General features: G+C 39.4%; 1 protein-coding gene across 5 annotated transcripts in view; it reads left to right on the forward strand.

The window, feature by feature from the left end:
* The window catches only part of WDR33 (WD repeat domain 33), a 66,859-nt gene that overhangs the window by 12,255 nt on the left and 31,131 nt on the right, over positions 1-23,473 (forward strand). For all 5 annotated transcript variants that reach the window (XM_058421971.1, XM_058421970.1, XM_058421972.1 and 2 more), the window contains exons 2-7: positions 5,495-5,718; positions 7,387-7,455; positions 7,891-7,995; positions 8,621-8,716; positions 9,187-9,338; positions 11,092-11,189. In XM_058421971.1, coding sequence (XP_058277954.1) covers positions 5,515-5,718; positions 7,387-7,455; positions 7,891-7,995; positions 8,621-8,716; positions 9,187-9,338; positions 11,092-11,189 — 724 coding nt within the window. In that variant the 5' untranslated portion in view covers positions 5,495-5,514. The remainder of the gene's footprint in view (positions 1-5,494; positions 5,719-7,386; positions 7,456-7,890; positions 7,996-8,620; positions 8,717-9,186; positions 9,339-11,091; positions 11,190-23,473) is intronic.

Raw genomic sequence — 23,473 nt, forward strand, 5'->3', positions numbered from 1 at the left:
TGCAGAGTAACTGCTGCTTGCACTCTGCAGCATCACCTTCTGTGCTACCATTTGGAAATATACTTTTCTTTTGACAATCTCAGTTTATAACTTGCTGTATTCCACCCAAGTTTCTTTACCTTCATTTAAAAATACCTATTAAATAAGGATGGTTTAGTTACCAGTGAACTGCATTTCATTAATGAGGAGCTTTATTTTTTTGCATAAACCATATGTAATATGTCAAGATTATACATAAATTTTTTTTTTTTTTCCTTTGTAGTGTTGAGCTACCTATAAGTAGTGATGTATTTAATAGAAGCCATGACCTTCTTTCTCCAAGCTTTACCAGTTTGGTAGTTTTAGTTTGATTTGAGTAGCCTAATTTGTTTTATTTTGATTTAGTGAAGTTTTATGTGTGAAATGCTTTGGTTGCATGATTGACATCACAATCTGTCAATTTTCAAAATTTAATGCAAGGTTCATTTTTATGTAAAAGGAACAACCATATCCAATTAGGATGATAAAGTAATTACCTTTGTAGACTTATTTGGTTACCTTAATTCAGTGATAACAACTTTCTGCAATTGACTAACACTGTATGTGACTTTTTGCTCATTTTAAAAAGCAAGGAAACTGCCCAAATCCATCTGCTTTTACTCTGGGCTGATCTGGGTGTGAGATATTTGAGGGCATTTTTAATTCTGTTCTCCAGTAGCATCCCTCTGATTGTTTGATGGCATTAATAGACCTGGCAGCTTTAAGGCACCACTAGGGGGGAATGAAAGGCTCGATATCCCCAAATACATTTATATCTCAAAATATGTGAGGCTTTGAAAGGGGTGTTCATGGGGAAGTAGAAAACTGATAAGGATGCATGGAAAAATGGAACACAAAAATAAACTTTGTTCACATTGTGATGAGTGTATAATGAACTAGAAGAAAAAGCAATTACTTGGTAACATTACTGCCCAGAAACAATAAAATGAGAGGTGACTTATGCCAAATGTTGGAAACAAATCTTGCTGTTGCTTCTAATTGTGTGAATTAAGGAAAATATGGTTTCTTCCATTTAAGCTCCATTTCTTCTATTTAAACATTTAAGTTGATGGACTCTAAAATAAAGGAACAGTTTAGTACTTTGCTTTAAAATAGGCAATCAGATGTTGCTGCACTGGATTGCGCAGTGTCCTGTAGTATTTGTTTGCTTGTTTCTGCTCACACTGCCAATACAAATGGAACTTTAGCTAATAGACATGCTGAATTCTGACATTGTGCTTGATAAAAAAAGATATTTAGGAGAGCCCGTGAGGGCTTTGGTTTGTCCCAACAAAAGCCCAAGCAGGATACTGATAACCATTAAAAAGGTATGTTTTTCTGACTCCGGTAGAGGTCTTTGATAAAAAACGCTCTGGTTTCATGTGATAATTGTGTGCCAGAACCATTTCTAAAGCTGCTTTGTTTGGAAGCTTCTCTTGGTGTGTACGTGCACTAATGTATGTGTATGTAGACACATTTTTATCTATCCATTCATAGATTATATACTGGTCATATGCACACATGATGTGATGAGGATATTATGTGGCTAAAACATAATATTTGAAGCAATTATTAGAAAGAAGAAAATGGTCCTAAGCAGCTGGATGAACAGTACTTTTCTCAGAGTTTTTAAATGCAGGTAGAAGGCTTTTCATGATAAGAGGCCGTGATCTCAAAACTTGAAGATACGGAACATAAATGCTTCATTTTTCTGATCCTATGCCATCTCCCCTGTCATGCCGCTGTAGTTGTGGTGTCACTTACTGTCTTGTCAGAATCATGAGTGTGGAAGGATCTGCAGGCATGAAGAGATGTAAATAACATGTTTTATGCCTTTGATCCTACTTTTGCTGATATGGATTACCCCTTAAGTGAAGGTTGTTTATGCTAATTTAACCTAGACACTGGTTGGACTCACCTACAACTATTGCAATCTAAATTGACCCAGATCACAATTAATTCTGTATTTACCAATGATAGTAATGCAGAAAATTTCTTTGGCAGATTTTTTTTCCTTTAACATTGTAATGAAGTATTAACTTGCTGCTTTTCTGTGTTTCTCTAAAAAGGGGTTTGGAGGATGTAATATTTTCTTGCAAATATAGCTGATCCAATTTGGGGTGTGGGTTTTTGTTTTGTTTTGGTTTTTTTGGTTTGTTTTGGTTTTTTTTGTTTTTGTTTTTTGGGGGTTTTTTGGGTTTTTTTTGGAAGCCCCAGCACAGATCTTTGTCTGCATTCTTGGTCTCAGTTCTTGACATTTATTTTTGCATTACCTATTAGTGAGTTTAGATGCGTGGTTTTGAGAAGATACCTTCTTCCCTCTGGTTTGGAGCACTGATTGGTATAAGGGAGTGTCAAACTTCAGACTTGAGAAAGAGTACTACTGGAAATTACATCTGGGTTTCTGGAGCTTCTTGTGGTGTGCTGTTGGTTTTTGTGGGTTTTTTTTATTGTTTTTGCTGGGTTTTTTTCCTCTGACTATTGAATGACTACATTTAGTAAGTTTAATGCCAGCTTGTTCTGCTTGTTTGAAGAAGCCACTGTCTCTTTTTTTTTTTTTCCTACATATATAAACCCACAACAATAAAATTTTGCCTTGTATTATTTAACAGTTGAAACCTTCTTTACAACAGTTTGATATCTCCTGCCAAGTTTTAAGTGAATTCAAGATTGTGTTAGAAGAACTTGCAGTAATTCCTGTGAGAGAAAGTTTGGATACTTTGTTTCAGGCAGCCAGAATGTTGTAGTAGCTGCGTGTTGTGGTGGTGGTCTGGAGTGGGAGTGTTTGGAGACCATCAGACACGTGTGGGGTCTGCTTGGACCCTCTGGATGCCTGGAATGGGGCAACTTTCAGGAAAACGAGCCTTCCATCCACCGGTTGGTTTGTTTTTTTGAAAGCTGTTATGTGGGTTCCTCCCGTTCATTCCAGTTACCAAGCTGGTCTAATAAGCTGCTGCACCTGCCAGAGGTGTTCAATGTCCTTACCCTGTGTAGGGAAATGTGCTGGTTTAGTTTGAATTTGTTTGTCTTGAATGGAGGATAGTTGTGATGGCTTTGGTGTGGAGTTCGTGTAGCAGGAGCTGGCTGCTGTAGGTAGCTTGTTTTCTAGCTGCTGTCACATTTAGCATGGAAAGCAGAATGTGAGTCCTGGGTTTGCAGAGCTGTTCGCTGCTCTGTGCCACCGAACTGCCTGACACTTAAAGGGCCACCTGCTCCTACTGGTTAGAAAGAACTTATTGAAAAGAATCAAACTCTGCTGTTTTTAAACAGTCTCTTGTATCTAACATTTCTGTCTTAGCTTTCTTTTGCTACTTAAAAAGGGAAATGTTTTTGAACCACTGGGATCAAAAAAAAGCGAGATAAAATTCTAAAATTGGCAGTGAAACGACTTTTCAGCTCTTTCAAATTGAGGATACAAGTATTTATCTACTCAGGAAAGTACATTCATGAATTTAAAAGCAGATGACATAATTATTTTTTTGAAGAAATCTGCTATTTCCTTTTTTTTATTATTACACACACATTGTTTCTGTGTGAGCGCTTAACCCTTTGTGCAAAGGAGAGTTTCTAGGCATTTTTGAATTCCCTTGATGACAGTGTTAGTTTCTTTTGGTTAAAATGTTTTCCAGAGTGAGTTTATAATGTGGGGGTGAACATGTTCAAAATGAAGCTTGAACTTTCATTGGTTCAGCATGTGTCAGTGGTTAGTCCAAAGTTAGTATTTACTTTAAAGAATGTTGTAGTTTTCGGCTCTGAAGGAGTTGCTATGATCTCACCATTTAAGGATTTCTTAGACTGAAAAATGAGGTTTTACGTTCATTTCCCTCTGTCAGAAAAATTCTGAATATCAAATTTTCTCCCTGCCCCACACATTTTCATAACATTCTCAGTGAGTCTTAATTATATTTACTAAACCTTGTTAAACGTGTAATTAATTTATTTTGCAGTCATGGAATTGAAAATACACCTACAGGTAGTAGGTATCTGTAGTATGATCTGTGGTCCGTTTACAAGAAGTTGTATGAAAGGAGTGTAATTTTATTTTTAGATCAAAGGATAAGATGCTGAGACAACATTTGAAAACTTTCTCTTTTAATAGCTAAACTAATTTATGATTAATGTGGTGTTTACTGGTTTTTGTACTGAATCTGAAATATCCTCTGTTGAAGGTTCTAGCCATTTCTTGCATTTATTTATACTGTTTAACTGAGGACATTCTTTTCTCATATGTTTTTAGTTTAGAGGTGGGAATGCAAACTTGATAGTGACATATTTCAATACAGAATTCCTGGTGATAGAGAACAAAAGTGTTTACCTGCTTCGATGTTAGTGAAAAAAAAAAAAATTACTCAGAGCAATCTGCAAATGTTTTTTTGCCTGGAAAGGGTAATTTCTGCAGCTGTTACTTCTCCTCATGCTCTCGAGTGAGGTGCTGAGGTGGGGTTTGTGTCCTTACCGTGCACTCAGGGGAGGTGCTGAGGTGGGGTTTGTGTCATTACCGTGCTCTCGAGTGAGGTGCTGAGGTGGGGTTTGTGTCATTACCGTGCTCTCGGGGGAGGTGCTGAGGTGGGGTTTGTGTCATTACCGTGCTCTCGGGGGAGGTGCTGAGGTGGGGTTTGTGTCATTACCGTGCTCTCGAGTGAGGTGCTGAGGTGGGGTTTGTGTCATTACCGTGCACTCAGGGGAGGTGCTGAGGTGGGGTTTGTGTCATTACCGTGCACTCCGAGGAGGTGCTGAGGTGGGGTTTGTGTCATTACCGTGCTCTCGGGGGAGGTGCTGAGGTGGGGTTTGTGTCATTACCGTGCACTCAGAGGAGGTGCTGAGGTGGGGTTTGTGTCATTACCGTGCACTCAGAGGAGGTGCTGAGGTGGGGTTTGTGTCATTACCGTGCAGTCGGGGGAGGTGCTGAGGTGGGGTTTGTGTCATTACCGTGCTCTCGAGGGAGGTGCTGAGGTGGGGTTTGTGTCATTACCGTGCACTCAGGGGAGGTGCTGAGGTGGGGTTTGTGTCATTACCGTGCACTCGGGGGAGGTGCTGAGGTGGGGTTTGTGTCATTACCGTGCACTCGAGGGAGGTGCTGAGGTGGGGTTTGTGTCATTACCGTGCTCTCGAGGGAGGTGCTGAGGTGGGGTTTGTGTCATTACCGTGCACTCGGGGGAGGTGCTGAGGTGGGGTTTGTGTCGGTACCGTGCACTCGGGGGAGGTGCTGAGGTGGGGTTTGTGTCGGTACCGTGCACTCGGGGGAGGTGCTGAGGTGGGGTTTGTGTCGGTACCGTGCACTCAGGGGAGGTGCTGAGGTGGGGTTTGTGTCGGTACCGTGCACTCGGGGGAGGTGCTGAGGTGGGGTTTGTGTCGGTACCATGCACTCCGAGGAGGTGCTGAGGTGCGGTTTGTCATTACCGTTGCACTCGGGGGAGGTGCTGAGGTGCGGTTTTTGTCGTTACCATGTGCTAAGGCCTCGTTTCCCTCCCTACAGCCTTTCAGCAGGACGCAGCCATGGCCACCGAGATCGGCTCCCCGCCGCGCTTCTTCCACATGCCGCGCTTCCAGCACCAGGCGCCGCGGCAGCTCTTCTACAAGCGGCCTGACTTCGCGCAGCAGCAGGCCATGCAGCAGCTCACCTTCGATGGCAAACGCATGAGGAAAGCTGTCAACAGGAAGACCATAGACTACAATCCTTCCGTGATCAAATATTTGGAGGTGAGTAAATTGATGTTCTGGGTTTGTTTAGAAACCTGGGGTTTTTTCCTTCTTGGTATTTGGGATTGTGCTTTTCGGTTTTCACAATGCAGTCTGGAATACTGGGAGATTTACTGTTGTGTTTTCAGCTAAAATTACGAATGCTTGTGAATTTGGTGTATTGTGAATAAAAAGGGGAGGTTGAGTGTTGGCAAGAAAACTGCACATGTTGTGTATTTTGTGTAGATACCAACTTTGCTCTTTTGTCTTGAAATTCCAAGTCGGTGTGCAGTTGAATATCTTGTGTAATGTTCTGACTTTCCATGAAAAAAACTGATTATAAATAATGTAGTTGTTCTTATTTTGGTTTTGAAATAGAAATTTTCCAAAATGGAAGATGAACCATTACCTCTTCGCCTCCAAAATCAGGGCAGTACAAATGTTTTCTCATCATTTTACTAAATAGTTCTTTCACTTACAGTGTGGCCTCTGAAAGTCATTTCTATACAGTTAAGAAATAGAGAAGAACTGAAATGTTAAGTTCTACTGAAGAAATGTTTCTTTAAAAATGCTTCTTTAGTTCACCTGATGCTATGGCATTACTTAAGAAATACAATTTTCTCATCCAAAATTTGCCCTACGAGTACTGGATGTTATTCTGTTAGAGATAGAATGATATCTAAATACTGACAGTGTTGCAGCTGCAAGAGCAACATTGCAAAAAGTTGATGAAATTTTTCCATCTGCTATGGCCAGTGCATGGTTATATCTTGTAGGTCTTAACAGTTAGAAGGTTTCCTTAATACCTAATCTATTATCTTCTAAGATCTGTTTGAACTTCAAACATTTTACACACATTCTTACGTTTTAGGAATGCCCCAAAAGAGATTCTGTTAGTAGCGGACTATTCTAAAAAAACAATTTTAGAAATCCAGCAGGACCTTTTTACTGTGGCAGGAATAAGCACTCTCAAAATTCTGTTTATTAAAACAGGAACCAAAAAAAAAAAAGTGTCTTTTGCTCTTGGTTTAAAAAGCTGTAACAAACTGTAGTGGTGCGTGCTGGAAATGTTTTCCTGGAATTGTAACTTGTTTCTGATACGTGCACAGATCCAAATTGGTGGAGACTGGCACAAAGCCGAAATTAATATTTTCATTCTAAATTCATGAGACGTGTTTTTGAAAAGGTTTTGTTTGACAGCTCACAGAATTTAACTAATTGAAGGCGTTGTTATCTCTTGGTCTTCAAAGTTCCAGCTGTTTGAAAGCGTTCTCTTTCTGCTTGCTCTGCAGAAGTTCCTTTTGTAGCTTGTGCTGCTCTCTGGATTTCATGGGGAGTTCATCAGCACAGCTGCTTAGGGTGTAAATTCTTGTCCTAAATATGAAGCTTTGACAACAGCAGAGTACTACAAAAATGCTCGTGTTACAGAGGACTGCTGTTTTCCTGGAGTTGCTTCAATCTGATGAAATTAACACTTTAAACATTCCTGACTCCTTTTCTTACAGAGTATAAATTCCACTTAGTGGAATAATGTCCCTTTTCCTGAGACCAAAGTCTTAACACAGTTCATTCTGAAATCCTTGGAGTACTTCAGAATTTCCCAAACAGCATCTCCATGTGTTTCTTATTTTCTGTTATTTAACAATGAAGTACACTGTTATGAACTAGGAGTTGTTTTCTTCTTTCCAGAATAGAGTATGGCAGAGAGACCAACGGGATATGCGAGCGATCCAGCCTGATGCAGGATATTATAATGATGTAAGTAAAATTCTCCTATTCACTGATGAAGTTGTGCAAATAAAATTTGTTCAGAACATAGGAGGGATTCTGCATGTCAGCTGAGGTTATTTTTGTGTCTGCAAAAGTCCTTAAAGCTATGAAGGGTACATTATGTTACTTTGTTCTGTTGGAATCCATGTCTGTGAAGGGTCCTTAAAGTTGGACAGGCTTTTGATTTCTGTGCATAAGAACTTGCTTAAATGCACTGAGGTTGCAAAGCTGCTCTTGAACAGGTTGTTTCTGGATGTTTGAGTTGTTAAATCATGCAGACTTTGAAACACTTCTACCAACTTCTGGTAATATCCCTGCAAAGGACAACCTTACTTTTCCAGAAATGAGTTTTTAGAATGTGTTATTTTCTTGAAGTTTCTGATTTAAGTCTCATTAGTAAATCTTTTCATTCTTCTTTTCCAGCTGGTCCCTCCTATAGGAATGCTGAACAACCCTATGAATGCTGTGACAACAAAATTTGTTCGGACATCTACTAATAAAGTAAAATGCCCCGTGTTTGTTGTCAGGGTGAGTACAGTGTTGGAATTACTTTGTTGTGTTGTCTTAATTTAAATTAGACTGATTCTTCAAGGTGGTAGTTAAAGCATCTTTAAATAAAAATAGCATGTGCAGTGTATGGACTACTTCTGTGTCCAGTCTTTCTATGGTGACCTTTAGGAAAATAAATGGTAAGGTCTGAGTACACAAGAGATCTTACTCTCAGAGTTTGGGGTGCAATTCCTACCTTCCTTATTACATTTCAGAGCTCTGACATGTCTTGACTAAAAAGAAAGAAAATTTGCTCTCTGTGCTGTTTGAGTCTCACAGCAGTTTTTAACAACTTTACCATGATGTTATAAGTATTGTTTAGTATGGATATTGTGTGCTAGAAATGCATTGGTGCCAATAAGCTGTTTCTTCTCTACAACTGGAGTTTTTCATTGTTATTACAATGGGCTTTGTCCTGTTGTTACAAAAGTCAAAAGTCCTTCGGCACAGTTCTGCATTTTTGCCGTTTCGCATCCTCTAGAAAGTCATTTAGTAGCTTCCATTTCCACAGAGTCCCTGAAGAAGCTCATGATTTTTTTGGAGAGTTGTGAAGAAATACTTGAATGTTATGTTTGCACAGTTTAGTTAAATGTTTCTTTTGCAGTGGACTCCTGAGGGGAGACGCTTGGTCACTGGTGCATCTAGTGGGGAGTTCACTTTATGGAATGGACTGACGTTCAATTTTGAAACAATATTGCAGGTAAAGTAATCTATCAAGTTTTCTTTGTATTTCCTTGAGGTCTTAGAGCACGTTTGAGGAACACATCTTCACCCTGTTCATCGTGGGTCTGTGGTCTGAGTGGTGATGGGGGCCTTAGAGGTCTTTTATTCTGCTCTGATCCCATGTCAGGCCATGGCTGCAAGCAATTCACATAATGCTTCTCATTCCGCCTCCATCTGCTATATTAACTGTTCTCAAGAATGTACTAGGAATATTTGTAATAATAAAGAAACACTTTGGAAACAAAGTGCAAATACTCTTCTTATTTAGAAGACCATTGTATACAGAGTAAGGGATTTTTTCCCCCAACATCTTGAATGTAATTAGATCATCATTGTTCTCATTTCCTCATTGCAGCTGTTAAGTCAGAACTTTAGTAACTTCAGTGTTTGTGTGGATCAGACAGTATTTGAATGTGTTTGCTAGAAGTTCTGTTTCTGAATTTGCAGGCTCACGACAGCCCTGTAAGGGCTATGACTTGGTCACACAATGATATGTGGATGCTGACAGCAGACCACGGGGGATATGTGAAATACTGGCAGTCCAACATGAACAACGTCAAGATGTTCCAGGCACATAAGGAGGCGATTAGAGAGGCCAGGTTTATACACAATATACCATTTTCTGTAGTACCTATTGCCATGATTAGACTGTTCTCTAAGTGTATTCTGGGTGCAGAAATGCATGGGTTCTGTCAGATTCTGGGAAACTTCCTGCACCACATAAACACAGTATTTCCTTTTGTTTCCACATTCTCACCGTTTTGCTGGCACCTTTCTGAATTAGTGTTGTCCCAGTATCCGCCTCTGCAATATGTTAGAGATGTATTTGTCTGCCGCATTTTGCACTGGTATTCTTTTCATTTTTATATGGTGACGATGTGTATCAGTTATTCCTTTTTATACGCACTGTGTAAGACAACAATTTCATTCCAAATAAAGAATTCAGTCTTTAATAATCTAACTGAATAAAATATAAAGCCTTCAGAAATAAAACACCTGCATAGTTCTCACAAAATAATAAAACACTAAATAAAGTGAAGAACTGCTTGGCTTGGTGAAGCCAAGACTTCCAGTAATACTAAATACCCACGCAGACTGCCACATACAGAAGTCTAATGTTAATACTGAATGGGTTCTTCAAGCTTGAAACTGTAAGAAAGCCATTGAAAAGAAGATTGTAGGATATTCACTTGGTTCAGTGTCGATGCCTCAGTTGTGCAAATGTCTATATAAAAATCAAATCTAAAGTGCTGCTTATCAGTAAGATGTAAACGAAGGGTGTTTCTAGAGCAAACCTGCATATAATTTTTAGTAAAAGTTTTTAAAGTAAGCCTGAAGAGAAGCTGCAGATCCCAAATGGTGCTAAAACAGTGTTTCTTTGGGTTCAGGTGCTGGCCCTTGGTGATAAAGGTTCACTGCCACAAACTCACTTTCCACTAAAGTCACCATTTTTCCTGGTAGGGTGCAGCATTTTCTGCCAGAGCTTGGTTATGAGAAGTGCTTACTTTGGATTCAGTTACTGTCTGACTGTCATGGCCCTGCACTGAATTCCTCTGCTGCTTTAGGCCCTTTCTTGATCATAAAGATCTAGGATTTCACAAGGGCTCCCTCGTGGTCTTTCACTGCACCAGAAAGAAAGTTGAGTGCCTGTCAGTTGTTGGAGATGTTCTGGCCCTATTCACATGGTTAAATAACACCTTGCTTTTCCAGTGACTTTCATCAATCAATGTTAACTGCTGAATATGGAAGCTGCTTATGTGTCTATAGGATTCTTTTCATGTTGGTGGGGTGTAATAAGAGGGAGTGTTTCCAATTTGCTCTTATAAGTGATATGTTTGTTTTATATAGGTTTTGGGTGTTTTTTTCCCAACAGTTAAACCAAATAGCATTTTCCTGTAACCAGCTTTCCCTTATTTTTTGCTTCTCTGCTGCAATGCACCTGTGGCTGAAGAGGAGTTTTTTTCCTAAGAACTGTTCTCATGTGCTTCTATGCAGTGTCACTTTCTTGTGGTATTACCAAACATGAAAATCTAGGGTGACAATTACCAAACCATATTGATGTTGCTTCTCATCCTGCAGAGAAGGCACTACTGTGTACAGTCACAGATAGGAAGGTGCTGAGAATAAATGACAGATTTTTTTTCATCATTTGACAGGGGACTGCAATGCATAGTAATCCTATGTTGAATTCATGTCTTGTTTGGCAGGCACTGTATTCACTTAGAAGTGCCTATGTTCAAATGCCTCCTTCAGTGTATAACACATTACAGTATAATTTTGCCCTGTCTGAGAAGCATAGATAATCTGTTAAATGCTGACTTCTTTCCCCTGCTGTGTGTCTTCATGTAACAGTTTCTCACCCACGGATAATAAATTTGCTACATGCTCTGACGACGGCACTGTTAGAATCTGGGACTTTCTACGTTGCCATGAGGAGAGAATTCTTCGAGGTATGTGTACCAAAAGTACTGATTGGGGTATTTCAAGAGGGGGAAAAGCTTTTTTTTTTTTTTTTTTTTAACTAGGTGTTCACAATACAGAAGTATCAGCTTGTCCACAATTTTTGTCTTAATGCTCCAAACAAGTTTTTGTTTGGCTGCTGCTATAGGTGCCTTATATTCAGAGAGGCTGCAGTACACCATGGCATTACACTGTTTACTCTCCACTGGAGCTCTAAAGAATGGAGGTGGATAGAAGGACATTTTACTGCTCCTAATTAGGTAGAAACAGTTTCTACCAGATCCCGTTTCTGGATCAGGAGTACATTTATCTTTCTCCAAAGCTTAATCTCTGTGACAGCTCTTATTTCAAAACATGCATCATCATGCAGAGGATTCCATTCTTTTCACGGGCATAGCTTTCATTCTGATTTCTTCAGAGGCAAGGTGGCAGTTTCTCATTCCTTGAGAGGAAGAGAGTAGATTTTGATCACATCATTTATAGCACAGGCAGATGATCCTAGCTATGGTTAAAGTTTCTGTCCAGCGTCTTTTCACTGGCCTACTTGAGCCTTTCTCCTTCTCTTGCTGCAATCCTAATGAGCACTAACAGTAGCTTCTGACAGCTCTATCTGACAGAGATATCTAAGGTACATAATTTAATAAGAGAGTATATTAAAAGACTGCTATGAGACTGGGGGCTGTAGATTTGCAGATAATCTGCAAAGAAGGTATGGAATAAAAACCATGGGCTTTCAATTCTAGGTATGTGAGCTTGTTCAGTGCTTTCGTACATTAAGGAATTTTTTTTTTTTTAATCACACCTGCAACTTGGACCTACATTTCATGTTTTATGAAGTAGAGCTCTCCCTGTTTCTTTTGACTCTTAAGGTCTTCTCTGGTTTTACAAGCACATTACAGCAAAGACATTGAGCTTCAGCGTTATTGCAGTGAGGATATTTTAACAGCATGTGTCCATAGACATTATGGTAGGCAGGACCTGCCAAACAAATTTCTAGGTTATATAATTTACACCTGTTACTCTGGAAGGCCTCAGACAGATTTGGGACTGTTTTGCTTGATGCTTTACAAGGAAATCATTCTGCCCTCAACATATTCTGTACCCTCTTCCAGGTATGTACTAACCATGTGGAGGAAATAGGGATTGCCTCCATGCAGAGTTGTCAAGGTTATAAAAATCCCTGCACTTCTATGTTTCTTCCGTGTTCTCTGGAAAGTATGAGAAGAGCATTTAATTTAGGCTACAGAGAACAGAACTTGCACTACATTTTCTTGTTACCTTGTATACATTAACATTTGATTGTGAGTAGACCTCAGACAGATTTATGCTATAGTTTCTTAGTTTATACATCTCAATATTCAATTTTTAGTTTTGCAGATAACTCTGTAAAGAATACATTTGTTTCTACTTATATCATCTAACCACAATACACTTCACCTTTCATGTAAGTTGGAAGTGGTTTGAAAACTTCACCATTTTTGGATAAAATTGAAGAGGGCAGATTATTCCTTGTTTCTACTGTCCGATAAGCAAAAAAACCACCAAACCCCAACCTAAACCCAAAGAACATCAGCAGAAAAGTGCCCCACACCAAAGCAAAATAATACCCAAAGCCCTGATTGCTGGGAGGGTATATCTGCAAATATACAGGTTTGATTTGGCTTTAGTCTCTACGACTGGTTTTAAATATGGTCAGAGAGGAGTTATTTGAAGGAGCTGGATAACATTTTCTTGGTGGAAGATACAAGCTTTCACTCTTTATTTGGAGGTTAGTGCTTAGGATACTGATCTTCAGCTTTTGGCTTCTCCATGTACATTCTGCTTTTACATAGTTACAAGTGTGACCTGTAATACTTTGCTGAGTACAGCCTTCCAATTGCTTAAATACTTGTGCCGTTGCCATCCAGTTAGTGATCTGTAAATTAAAATTTTGGTGCCACTGTATCAGAAGGATTTTATGTACAATGTTGAGATCAAATACAATGCTGGGAAATTATTTCCTATTTTCATACATCATTCAGCTATTTTGGATAATATTGGTGCTGTGAAGGTGAAGGAGTTGCACAGTGTCCTTTAGGTCCAGAGTTTCACTTCATGTGTTAAGGTGTTCTTCAAGTCCCATGGAATTACAAAAATCAAATGGAACTATCAGTTTACAGTCAGGTGTATTAATTAAAAAGATCAGCACTCACAGGGATAATATGTCGATATACTGCTGTTCTTGATTTTTCAACAACAAATTAGGGAACATATTTTAAGAAACAGATTCAAAAGATTCTAAGGATAAGGAATGCTTTTAAAGCAATTCTGTAGAAAGCATTAAAGTTACTGGGGTAAGCTTTGCTGATATAAAAAAGACAGAATTCCATAACTTATTGCAGGTGCTTTTGATTGCACTGGAGCAAACTGATATTTATTCTTACTGTCTATTGAAATAGTTCCCTTAAAAGTGGCCTGAAGCAACAATTCTAGACTTACCTTCTGAAGAGTATTGGGAAAGAGCAATGGAAGTGATAAATTACATAAGGTGAATTCTTAAGGTTTTCCTGCAGTTCTTTCAGCTGTCTGGAGTAGGCTACACATTTTTCCAATCATTTAACCTATGAGTACATGGGCTGCCTGAGCTACACTTACTGACTGTATCTGCTTTCCTTTATTTCCTCAAAGTGAAGAGAAACAGGACACCCTCCAGGGTTCTTCATACCTTGCACCAGAGGTTCTGAGTCTCATTTCTTCAATCTCCAAGTCCCTTTTTGTGGGCCAGTTTTTCACTGCAGCATTTTGCGTTGGCTATCGTTTCTACCACTGTAGCTTTCCAGGGCACAGGAGCGGGAGTTTAAGCATTTTGTTAGGAGTATATACAGATTTATCAGGCTCCTTTTTAATACCCTAAAGAAATAAATAGCATTAAAATCTTATTTTCTTGCGGAACCTCCTTTAAGTAATTCAAGTTTGGAAGAACTTGTAGGTGGAGGAAATAGCCTTGAGAGTGTCACTGCTTCCCCACAGCCCAGGTACTGCCTGGCTTTCCTCTTGAGGTAGAGCTGCTGTGGCCATGATTTTGCACCAGTTGCTTTTGCCTGTGTGAGTTTCTGTTGATTCACCATCTCGATGATGGTGACAAGTCCAGTTTAATGCACTTACTAAAATACACAGGTAGGAGCTTTACTGATGTTAAAAAAATGTTCTTTTTAAAATCAGATGTGGGAAACAGGCTCTAGTATAGTAATATTTTATTTTCATGACAATAATCTCTTCCTCTGAAAGACATTTCCAATAAAACACTCTCAGATCTTTTGTCTAAACTGTTCCAATGACGTTAATACTGGGAACATTTCTTTAAGAACATACACATGGGTGGCTTTTAATAATGCTGAAAACATCTAGTGAAAATCTGTATGCAGTACAACATTCATGTTCCTTTGTTTATATGAGAAATTAATGCCATTGCTGATTTTTATTGGTTGCAGTGACGTTCTGGGCAGTGTGTCTGTGCTGATATATCCCTGAGAACATTTTGGGTAGGGCATTAATAAACACGATTCCTTAATTATTCCCAGCATGATATTGTGGGCTAGGAGGCTGCAAATAGATTTTTGGATTTCTCAGTTCCCCTGTCCTTCCTTCTCCTTCCTTTCACAGTCACCTAGAATCCAGTGGAAATGGGTGCTTGGGAGGACTGTAATGTTTTCATTCTAAAGAGTAGATGAGCTCTGTATTCCCAGATTTCAAAGGTTACCTGCCTTAAACAGGTCTTTGGGGAGGATGACTCCCCTCAGCTCTCTGAAGGGTGGCATAACCCATGCTTTTTAAAATACTTTTTAGATACATTTTTTTATTTTCTGTCTCTAAAATAGGGTGATAAATTAAACGGTTTTTCAGCCAGTGTAGACTTGACAAAAGATTTGTCTTAGCCTGTTTCAAACAATTAAAGGCAATCAAGATTTCATTGCATTCTGCCTGGATTTGAAACGTGCAGTTTGTAACAACATCTAATTTTTAACACTGTCACCTACAAAACAACACGTGTTTGTGCCTTCAGAAGTCACAGCAATCATGATAAACAGACTTTTCATCTGCTCACAGGTTCTAAAAAAGTGTTTCCACCTCTGTTAATACTGAAATAACTGAGGGATTTATTCCTTCCTTCTCTTCCATTTCTCAATCTTTATTAACAAATAATGTACCCTTGAGCTGCTTGAATCTATTGTATGATTTGTATTCTGGGTACTTTCTGCCTGAAAGGGAAGGATTTCTTTAGAGTGTTTTTCCTCAGTCAAATAGCAAATCCTGTACTTAATTTAGACATGAGTTCCATAGGCAAAAGGAACCTGAGGACCAGAACTACATCTTCAGCTTGGTCCCTCACTTTTAAACATGCATTATTATCCAGCTCTTAGCCTTGAAGCAGATAACTTCTAAAATGGTTTCGTTTTCTAGGAGTATAATTGAACTCTACACTGGATAATGTAAAAGAAAGAAATCCTAACACTTCTGTTTCCAACTCCATTACCCTCAAATGAGGTTTTTTTTTTTTTTTTTCCCCCTTCTCCCAGCAAAGAGAGAAAACTCAGCAAATTCCAGAAATGCATGTATGTCAATACCGTGTTTCTTGTAAGGAGACCTATTTTTTAAACCTTCAGGGTTTTTTTGTGGGGTTTGCTTCTTTAGACTGTTGGGATTTCAGGTATGTTTGAAACATCTCCTAGTCTACTGATGCATCCCTGCATGAATATTAGAAGATTTTTACTCAGAAGCTCAGGATGAAATGAGACCTGGCTGATAGTGGCACCAACCATATCAATCTAGAGAAGGCAAGTCCTTGAATTTTTGAACTTAAAACGATGATCTGTTTTGGAATGCTGGTATTGGACCAGCTCAGTCTCCTCCTGGCGAGATTTTTGTTTGCCAGCCAGTGTTGCAGGTCTCTGATCTTTGTCAGTCTTTGTTGCCAAAGCTGAGCTGGGGCTGGGGCAGAGAAGTATTACAGGTAAACCGGTTGAGGAGCAGCAAATGGCTGTGCTTTTCATGTGCATTCGGCACAAGAAATGTTAAGGAATTGATGTTAATAGTGAATCTGTGAGAGGTTTTTTCCCCACACAAACGGGATCACTTGCACAGTGTGTGATACAGGAGCCCTGTTGTTCTGCTGCTCATGTTATGCCAGCAATCCTACTGCCGCTCCTTTGATTTTTTGTGTGTGGTGGGTTCTTCATAGTCTCATGCACTTTTTTCCTCTCGTTAGTAATTGTCTCTGCCTTTGTGCGATTAAAAGTTACAAATATTATATACAATTTCCTGCTTCATAAGTGGAAGGCATCACACAACATAAATTTCCCTAGCATCTTCCCCTGCACTCTGTTCAGAGTTAAGTAGCACCAGGGATTTGGAGTGTGAATGCTTTTATACCCTTTTCTGAGCTTGTAGCTAATCTCAGTTACTGCTGCTTGTTAGGAGGGTGGTATGACCTACATTAGATGGGAAGAATCCCATTTCTTGCTTGAGGCTACTAAAAAGTGTTCAGGTATCATCTGGTAACTCAGCATTATTCCTGATAATGACTTTCAGCACTGAAGTGCATTGGTTTTCCCTGCATAGGAAACTGTTATGGGGAGGCTTTATTGAAATACCCACTTCTGTACGTGTTAGAAGTAAAAATCCACATGAGAGCTGAGGAACTACCCTGCTGTATTGCCTTAGAGCAGCTTTCTATTTGTGAAGTATTCTGGACTGAACAAAAATTTGGGGTAGATCCACTACATTGAGGTGCTTGATTTCTGTGATTAAAAGATAGTGATAAGGTGGTCGCTTCAGGTTTTTGCTCTGCTTCCTAAAACAATTCCAGCAGAATTAGAGGATATTGAAGACTGCTCTTGGAGCTGATTGCACTTGAGATGCCTAAAAACTGTAGTGCATTTTGTGAGTAATGTACAGCATACTGAGTCTTAGAGTTCTGGTTCTTATCTAAAGCCAGTGTTTTGAAAATCCTGAAGAATTAATAGGAAGTACATAGAATTCTCAAGAAACAGGTGAAAGAGATCACAAGACGTGAACCCCAGCACTATGCTATTAAAAAGTTATACTGCACACTTCTGTCAAGGCTTTTCATGAGACAAGGATGAAGAGACACTGGCTAGAAGGAGATTATTTCAGATGCAACTTTGAAATATTTTCATCCCTTGAAATTGTCCAGAAGCTGAAAGTTATAAAATCACTCACATTGAGCCTAAGGGCAATTTTTACACTAGTATTTGTAACCCATCTGTTCTGTTAAGCTTGGAGGAATAATGAGAAACCTTAGTGTTTCCCAGGACAGCCAGCTCTCAGTGCTGCTGAAATACAGGATGGTTCCATAAGAACTTCTCTGCAGTGTTAGAATTTCTTGCCTCTGCTTCCTTTCTTTTCTGTGTCTGATGATTGCAAGGGGTTAATAAATACTGAACTAGGTGGAACCATTTTTTACAGTTGTTAGTTATAAGTACTTGAGGGATGAGACCTTAATTTCCATCAGCTGTGACTTCACATGGAATTCAAAATAATTGTGCACTATACCCTGTGTAGGGGTCAGGATCCAGCTGCAGTGAGAGCCCCTGGTGCACCTCTGAGCTTTGTCCTTCAGCCCTACTCATGATTGTGAAGGAAGGAAAACACTATCTAAGCAGCTTGCATTGATAGTAATGACAAAATCCTAAATTGCAGAAGCATTTGGATGCCGATGCTAAGGTGTTACCAGTCTTCCTTTGTCAGCACAAGTGTGGTTGTTGAAAAGGAGACAGGCTGGGGTACCATTGAGGGTGGTGGCCTCTGGGTATTTATTCACCGGTATTTGTCATAGCAAAAGTTCTCAACAACAACAACAACAAAATCTGGAATTAGCCTTAAGCCAGTTATGTTAGTAACTCATCTCTGATAAAGTCTTACGTGGATAAATACTCAGAGTTGGACACTTCATTAATTAGATTTTTAATGGACTCTTTTTCCTGCCGTACCATTTCCTCAGAGAGCACAGATAAAATAAAGCTCTTTTAGAATAAGTGGTGGAAGTCTTCAGAAAATAGAGAAACACAGCTCCTTGCTGAAAATAATCCATGTGAGATCTTAGAAACTTTCCTTACAGGCTTCTTGATGCCACTTGTATGAGTTAAACAAAACTCTTTTTTTTAATTCAATTTTTATCTTTTCATATCCTCCAGTTACTGTATTAAAAGCTTTTGTGCATCTAGGTAAGCATAAACATTGCAAAGCATTTGATATTTTCTTTGCATCATTTCTAATCTACATACTTAAATTATTTCTTGTTATTTTTACATTTAGCTCTGAGCGCTATTCTAGGTTTAGTGGTGAGACATTTGGCATCAAGTTTTATCATATGAATGGTATCATAATCTCACATTTTCCTAGGGACAACCTGACCTTGGGAGATAGGGAGAGAGCTTGCAAATGTTTTCCCTGAAATAGGGTGGCTTCTTTTTTTTCATATCTTTCATAACTGCCTGGCATTAACTTCCTCCTGAGAAAGCTGAATCCTGCTTGTGATGCGTTGCATTTTTAAGAAGACAGAGTCAAAATTTAAACTGGGAAGTCGCTGAAATGGGATTGTATAGCAGCCCAGGAGAAAAGGGATAAATAGGAATCCTGAATGAATCTGTGTGAAAGGTGGCTGGAAATAAGAAGCATCGAGGAAATGTGAGTAAAGTGTGGAGGCTGTGTCGATATTAAAAAAACTAACAACAGCTCTTGCAAGGATTGAGAAAAGCTGGTGACAGGGTGAGCGTGGAGATGAGAATGACGTGTGCTGGAACTTGGCAAGTCACACTCCGGGCATTTTGTGAGTAATTTGGGGCAAGTTAGTCACTGGATCAGCCACTGGAGAGGGAGGGCCAAGGGCCAGGCCACAGTGTAGAATGTGCCAAGGGTGTATGTGTGCTCATCTGTGTGTGCCCTAAAATCTTTTACATTTTGTGTTCTGTGTCATGGCTTGTAGAGACTCAAGTTGATACTTGAGCTGGAGTAGAGTTGGTAACATGCTCTGTATTTGTTCCTAAGATGAACATGGAATCAGTCATAGACTATGCAGAGTTGGAAGAGACCCCCAAAAATCATGGAGTCCAGCTCTTTATTCGTGGTCATCCCCAGGATTTCACACCATTTGCCCAAGAGTATGTCCAAACCCTTCTTGAACTCCATCAGTCTTGGTGCTGTGAGCCCTTCCTGGGGAGTGTGTTCCAGTGCTCAACCATCCTCTGGGTGAGAAACTTTCCCAGTATCCAACATAAACCTGTCCTGATTCAGCTCTAGCTGTCCTCTGGTTCCTGTCACTGATCACGAGAGTGAAGAGATCAGTGTCTGCTCCTCCACTTCCCCTCACAAGGAAGCTGTAGACTGCAGTGAGGTCTACTCAGTCTCTTCCAGGCTGAACAGATCAAATGACCTCAGCTGCTCCCCATATGGTTTCCCCTTCTTTGAACTCTGCCTAAAACTTAATGTCTTTCTTATCTTGTGTTGCCCAGACCTCCCCCAGCAGTTGAGGTGAGGCTGTCCCAGGTCAGGGCAGAGCAGGACAATCCCCTGCCTTGCCTGGCTGCCCCTGCTTCCTGCCAGGACAGCACTGACTGGTGTTCAGCCTGCCGTCCATCAGACCCCCAGTCCCTTGCCAGAGCTGCTCTCCAGCCTCATGCCCCAGTCCGTGCACACAGCCAGGGTGGCCTGTCCCAGGTGCAGCATCCAGCACTGCCCTTGTTAAAGCTCCTGGGGTTGGTGATTGCCCAGCTTGGTGCTGTTGGAGGGAGGGATGCCATCATTCTGAGTGTACCTAGGGAAAGCTGTCTGTACCACCTGAGTAAAATTCGTTATCTTGTTTAGTAGTCCCTGGGAAGCAATGTGGACTTCTTTTTTTCTTCTTTTAAGTTTTGTCAGCTCTAAAACTGAAGGATCTGAAGTGGCTCCTCAGATCTAAGGTTAGCTCTGGTTCACTTCAGCTGGGTGAATGACCAAGGTATACGTGTATGCTTCTGCAGAAAGTAGTTGAGTAGATTAAGCATGCATGTACTCAAGAGTTATTTCCAAAGTTCAGAACTTTCCAAGGGACTGATCCTTATCCCACAGTAAAAATACAAATTGTCACTTAGTTTTGCTACTCACAGATAAGGCTTTTTGTTGAAAACAAAGCAGTTATTTTGGGAAGACATTCTGATTTTTGCTGTTGAAAGTATAAATGTGTCTTGCAGGTAAAGTAATTTGTGAAGTTTTTACATATTCGTTTATAAAGGGAAGGTTTTTTATGGGGGTATGTTTTTTAATTCACAAATATAAGGGCTGTTAAGTGTCTTAGCTTCAAAGAAACACACCTGTAAGTATGACAAGTATAGCTATACAGGAGAAATCGAAAACTTCTCAAAATATATATATCTTATAAAAAATTTCACAGATGAGGTTTGACAATTCTTCTATCCCAGACAGTTTCAATTACTACTTGTAATTACTAACTCAGTGGAAGCATCTATTTCTAGTTCTGCAAAGCATTATTTTGGTACATTACACAAGCCATCCAGTTCAATGCATCAGCTAGTTACTTTTTTTTTAATATACAGTATTTTCTTAATATTTGTCACATTGTGTATGCATTGATTTTGCCCCACTGGAGATATGTGGGGAGAGCTATTGCAGATGTAACTACAGCCACATGGAGAAATAAGTTGTATCATTGTACTTTAATTTGCTGGTGTAGACAAGAACTGAAAGTATTCTATTTATATTGTCACTGAAGACAGAAGGTGATCTTCATCTGGTTTTGACCATTTGTAGAAATTTTGTGTGAAACCTTTTGCTCACCAAAATAAGTTTTTAAAGGGAACTTACCATGTATAAATATGAGCCTGAGCTGAAAAACAAATTTAACCATTACAGGACTGGAGCAGGTGCTTCTTCCAAGTCACCAGGATCTTGGAGGGTAAACTCCAAATTTTCATTCAAAAAAGCTGAGGAATGTGTTAGCTTAGCCATCTAATATTGAGAAGAAAAATACCTTTTTGATGAAACACAAACCCAGCTGACTGTGTGTGCTGGCAGATGCAAATTTTCTACCATATGTACAATAGGTCTTTTTCTCTGCCTGTTTATTTAGAATGATGGAGAGCGTGACAGTATTGCAGATACCGTATTAAAATATTATATTTTAAACTTCATCACTTAAAAATCCTTTAAAGAGTCATAATAATGTTATAGATCAGTAGCTATAATACTGCTGTAATAACTAACTATTCCAGCTTTCAAAGGGTAAAATGAATTGATGAAAAAAATGGGGCTCAGAATCCTATCTATTATTAGCATATGCTGGGGAAATCAACTCTAGAGGATTATACAGTAGTTTTACACTTGAACTTCTCTTTATAGCTGACTTCCTTCTCTCCAGGAGTAGCTCTGATACACATTTACAATCCTCAGAATTTGGATAGAAAGACCTTAACATTCTTGCTTAACACAAAGCCTACTGCTCCTTGAGATTGATTTTTCATCAGATGTTGAGGTTCTTTTTGGCTTTGTAAATAATCACTACCCTTAAGGATTAAAAAAAATCTGAGTGTCGTCTTTGGATTCAGTGAAGAGCTGATATTCCACCCCACCCTCCACCCTTCTGTGGGGAGCACTGGTGCCGAGATGGTTGATAGAGTAAAACGTTCTCCTTTGAAGAGGAAATTTTCTCCATTTTGTAATATTTGGAGAGACGTAGCACAAATTAATGTAGAGATGGTGTTTGTATGTAATTTCCCATTTAAGTACAAGTTTAATGGGAATCCCCAGAAGTTCAAGTGTTCCAGATAAGTTGCCGTTATAAAAGTAAATATTATAGCAAAGTTGAAAGTTCAAAAAAGAAAAAAGTTTATCTCCTTTTCTCATCCAGTGGAAAACAGATTTAAAAGGCCATTTGCGCTGCAGAGATGATCTCATGTTCAGGGTGGGTTTTTTTCACCTGTTCTCTTGCTAGGGCAGTAGAAGAGTGAGAGAGCTTTGCTTAATTCTGGGGTTTGTGCAGTCTCTCCTTGGAGGTTTTCAGACTGAAAGTGGATAAATCCTTGAGTAACCTGGTCTGACCTCATAGTTTTGAGCACCAGATTGAACAAGAGACTTTGGAGATTTCTTCCAGCCTGACTTACCCAGTGGTTCTTGGGGTACTGAATTATGCTGAATTCCCCTGTTTTGCCAAAGCCAGTAAAAATCCTACTGATGCAGGATTCAGCTGTCCACCACCCTATATGACATAAGAAACTGATCTTGAAAAGACAATCAAACATTCTTTTTCTCTTTTTTTAAAAGTTTGTTTTTCTGGTAGCTTTTAACATGCTTGAGGAAATGGACACTATTTGGATTGGAAAGGTTTCATGTTTTGTGGGTCTTCTTTTTAGAGATGATAAATGTTTGATCATTCCCTAGTAACAAATTGTATGTGAGACATAATCATCACTGAAGTTTCAGAACTTCCTGTGTCCTACAAGCATTAAAACTTCGTTGTAAATAAGATTGAAGATGATTGTGTGCTGTCAATGTCTTCGAAGCTCCTGCTGATTATGTAGTGAGGTAAACAAATACCTGCAGATACATATACTCACAATGTATATGTAGTTGTTATATTTGGATATATAATTATCTATAATGGTCCCAGTGGCACATTTTATCGCCTTAATACTCATTTGCTGCTTTCTTTTATGTTTCAAAATGATGCAGTCTTGAAAAAGACTCTGCAGGTTGCATTCTAAATCTCTAAAGCCCCTGCACAATTAAATTGGAAGTGTTTGCTTTAAAAGAAAAAATGAGAAAGCACTGATTTAGGTAGATGCTTCACTCCTTGGACCAGGGCAGCCTAGGTTTGTCTGTGTGCATCAGTGTTCCTGAAGCTGCGTTTCTCTAGATCGCGTTCCCAGCTTCTCCAAAGACTCCGTAAGTAGACCTGCTGTGTTTACAAAAATAAGCTTTTACATCCAGGTGGAATTGGTGTTAGACAAGCTTCTTTCTTCTTTTTCTTCCAACCAAGAGCTGGTCTACAGAGTCTATTTCGCTGTTCGTTCCCACATCTGTTCCAAGTCTTGACTGTAATGTCTAAACCAAAATTATTTCATTTCTGAGTTTAAGCATTTTAACGTAAGACTGCACATTACTAAATGTTATTTTGAGACTGCAGTTATCCTAAAGCTTAAAAAAAATATATTTTAGATGATGTTTTGTCTTAAAACATGGAAGGTGCAGGCCAGATTTGTCTTGGTGTTCTTACTGCAACTGA

The sequence above is a fragment of the Hirundo rustica genome, chromosome 10 (assembly GCF_015227805.2).
Source record: "Hirundo rustica isolate bHirRus1 chromosome 10, bHirRus1.pri.v3, whole genome shotgun sequence".
Lineage (NCBI taxonomy): Eukaryota > Metazoa > Chordata > Aves > Passeriformes > Hirundinidae > Hirundo > Hirundo rustica.